Here is a 3,700-nt window from a genome sequence, read left to right as displayed (position 1 = left end):
GCACTCAATATAGGTGCATATCCGAACACCGAAACGGCCCCCAAAAAGAGAAAAATTAGAACCACAAAATGTTTTTTTAAAATCTCCACGTGTCAGCATTTCAATAGCCTGCTATCCTTACGTCATCCTCGATTTTCATCTATCCAGTCTATGTCCTACATGGCAACCCCTAATTGGCTGCTCTCTAAATCACCTTATCCACTTGCCACGTGGACAAATCCCCGGGGCAGCCGAGGGGCTTCGGATAGCCACACCTTGGACCTGCCCGAGCTGCCCAATCCATCCATAACATATCACAAACCCGAACCCACCCACAACATTACAGAGCAAAGTAAGAAAGCAGAGCAGAGTTAAAAAAAAGAGAGAGAGAATGGCACAAGCAATGGCTTCAATGGCAGCAGCATTTACGGAGGGTGGTCACATGAGCATCGCCCGCTTACCCGCCACCAGCTCAGCCAAGCCAAGGCTCTTAACAGCCCGCGCCCACCACAGCAGCAGCCTCCAATGCGCCGCCACTGAATCCGCCGCCGCCGCCGCCAATCAGAGCAGCCGCCGCTCCCTTCTGGGGCTCCTCGCCGCCACTGTATCGGTGGCGGGAGTGACCAACAAAGCTCTGGCGGCGGCCACATCCATCAAGGTCGCGGGCCCCCCTCCCCCCTCCGGCGGCCTGTGTGAGTATCAATAAATTATTATTTTTTTTGTTTAATTTTCATTAATTGTTCCAATTTTGTGCCTCAATTGAGGTTAATTTGTGTGGGTCGTTTGCAGCTGGAACGAAGAATTCGGATGAGGCTCGAGACCTGGATTTGCCGCTGAAGGAACGGTTTTATCTGCAGCCGCTATCGCCGTCAGAGGCCGCCGCCAGGGCTAAGGAGTCTGCGAAGGAGATCTTGAATGTGAAGGATCTGATAAACAAGAAGGCTTGGCCCTATGTTCAGAATGACCTCCGCCTTAGAGCTTCCTATCTCCGTTACGACCTCAACACCGTCATCTCTGCCATGCCCAAAGACAAGAAGATGCCCCTCAAGACCCTCACCAACAAGCTCTTTGACACCCTCGACAACGTAATTACATTACATTGTCATCTTTTATTATTAAATTTTATGATGTTTATCAAGATTCAATTGAAGCAATTCTTATAAGGAAATAGTGTTACATGAATATTAATGTTTGTAGGGGTGAAGTATGGGATTGTTTGGGAGAGTGTTTTCTAAAATCAAACTCATAAACATATTTAACTATAAAGTTTCTTCAACATCAAACTCATTTGACTTTCTACCCTTTATGTTTCTCCTTCTCTCTAAGAAAATTGACAATTTGTCTCTTCTAGGAGCTTCTACTCTACCCCTTCCTCTCCATAAAATCTTAGATTAAATTAGAAGAAACCACAAACCTGATTTTGATCGACTACCACAAAGTAATAAATAGTCAATAGATGTCCATCAATTTAATCAGTCATGACCATCTCATTTTTAATTTGAATTTGTTATAACTCTAATTATGATATTACTATCAGAATTCAAATATTTAGTTGTTGAATCATGTTTCATGTTTCATTGCATCTAGATGATACTGGTAAGAATGTAACATTAGACTGAAATAACTATAAGACTACAGAATGCCACAATTTTTATACCTGTCAGCTGCATAGACGTCGCCCCATTAGACCTTCCTGCAAAATCACCTATCCAAATATGTTAGGAGGGTTTCCAATGAGACTTTAAAACTGTGGAAGAAAAGAGTTTTAACACAGAATTTTTTTATTTTGTTGTTTTAGAAATCTGTGTTTATTGTTTATTTGATCTGTTTTTAATGTACATGATGTTTTTTTGGCAGCTGGACTATGCTGCTAGGGAGAAGAGCACACCCAAGGCAGAGAAATACTACGCCGAGACCGTGTCTGCTCTCAATGATGTGCTTGCAAATCTTGGTTGAATTAATTTTAAGTGGCCTGTAATCTTTTCGGATGTATGAGAAATTGGACAATTTTTTCATGTCAAATTCATTGCATTTGGACTTTTTAGTGATAAATATTACTTTCTACTTGTGCTGATGAAAAGGTCATCTTTGCAGAGCACCTAAGCGTTAAGCAGGTTTGATGAAATTATCAATATATACGTATTTTTATGTTTCATTTATTTCTTAACACTGTCTCGCTTAGCTTTAACTTTTATTATTTTTGTGAAAGACAGAAGTTGCAGAATTGATTGTAAATTTCCCCATTGAAGATAAACAATAAAAAATGTTGAAGCGAATTCTTTCCTGTATTATCCTTCACATTATTTATTTCTAGGAGTTATTTATTTAGCAACCTCGATGTTTAAATACTGCAAGAATCATAGAGTAACTGGGTATGGAGTTTTTGAGTGGTGGGTCAATTTACTGTGAAAAGATGTGGGAAATTTTGACCCATGTTATTTTTCAAAACATTAATTGCCATGTGTTTATCCTGTTAATCTATAGATTTTCATTGAATTTAATTACATCCATTAAATATAATGTGTATATATTATGTCTAAATTAACAAAGATTAAGTGTTGGGTTGTATTTAAATGGCAAGGTTATAAGGTTTTGAAGATGGAAATCCTTGTTCAGATCTCTAAAGTTACATCTTAAGTTGGAATTTCAAGGGATGGCTCTTGGATTTCTATTGTGACTTCTAAGTTGAATGGAGTAAATTAAGTGGTATCTAAGTTGAACGGAGTTAATTAAGTAGCTTCTAAGTTAAATATGTTGAAGGAGAGGAAGTCCCTCTTGTTATATTTGTTGGTGTGGGACTAGCGTAAATGATCTCTCTTCATTGTTGTGGGTGTAATGTTGAATAACTAATGTTAAGTTAGAAAAAAAAAATTAATTAATATAAAAGTGTAATTAGTTATAGGCTCAATGAAGAAGGATAACCTTGTGGAGCATGGATCTTGGAGTTATAATTTGGAAAAATGGGTGGTCTATGCATGAAACTTCATGGAACTTTACACTAAATTATTTTTATTTTCAAATCAAATCTACACTTGTAGATTGCTTCCACATCAACAAATGTGTCTTGTAACTCATGTATAATTTTTTTGGTTGCATAATTTAGCTTTCTAATTCACTAAATTCACTGATATCTACTTACTATGAAAATTGATGATATTTAAGATTACCTTTGGGAAGATATCAAATCGTTAATTAACAAGTTCTCTTAGGTCAACACTAAGAAAAAATTGGCTTAATATTCATGCAAAGATTGAGAACAATAAGAAACCATATAGATATTCTAAGGTGAAGTGATGCAAAATTTGATTACTTTCATATGCTCCAATTGAAAGGTTTCTAGCATGCTCCTTTGAATGATATGTGAATAATACTCAACTATGAGAGATGATGAAATGAGTGCATTAGATGCCTTTCAATAAAAGGGCATTAATACTAAATTGCACAAAAAGAATTATTTAGTTGGATCATAATACCTAGTGAAACAGACAAAAGTTAGCCAAATTTAAATTTAAATTTTGGAAGTTCAAGAATTAGATCCACAAATACAAGATTGATCCTACACCAACAATGTCTATGCAAGAAATAGATATCTAATCAGACAAGGTAAAATAAATGTGGATTGTATAGGAAGGTGCATAAAAAAAGATATGGTGTGGTCAAATATGTGAGAATGCATGTGAATGGGAATGGGTGAAAGATGAGAGAATAAGCTCAACTTCAA

The 3,700-nt window shown here is 36.9% G+C and overlaps 1 protein-coding gene across 1 annotated transcript; it reads left to right on the top strand.

The window, feature by feature from the left end:
- The first annotated feature begins 281 nt into the window (after positions 1-281).
- Positions 282-2,134, top strand: LOC131036265 (oxygen-evolving enhancer protein 3-2, chloroplastic). Its single transcript, XM_057968114.2, has 3 exons — positions 282-671; positions 769-1,064; positions 1,837-2,134. Exons 1-3 carry the CDS (start codon positions 371-373, stop codon positions 1,933-1,935), a joined length of 696 nt encoding a protein of 231 aa, XP_057824097.2. The 5' UTR covers positions 282-370; the 3' UTR covers positions 1,936-2,134.
- The last annotated feature ends 1,566 nt before the right edge of the window (positions 2,135-3,700 follow it).

Source organism: Cryptomeria japonica, chromosome 6, assembly GCF_030272615.1.
Source record: "Cryptomeria japonica chromosome 6, Sugi_1.0, whole genome shotgun sequence".
Taxonomy (NCBI): Eukaryota; Viridiplantae; Streptophyta; class Pinopsida; order Cupressales; family Cupressaceae; genus Cryptomeria; species Cryptomeria japonica.
The sequence above is the reverse complement of the archived record's forward strand: the minus strand, read 5'-3'. Positions and strand labels throughout refer to the sequence as shown.

Coding starts and splice junctions, on each gene's coding strand:
- LOC131036265 (XM_057968114.2), top strand. CDS start 371: ATGGCACAAGCAATGGCTTCAATGGCAGCAGCATTTACGGAGGGTGGT. Junction 672..768: donor TCCCCCCTCCGGCGGCCTGT/GTGAGTATCAAT, acceptor GGTCGTTTGCAG/CTGGAACGAAGAATTCGGAT. Junction 1,065..1,836: donor TCTTTGACACCCTCGACAAC/GTAATTACATTA, acceptor TTTTTTTGGCAG/CTGGACTATGCTGCTAGGGA.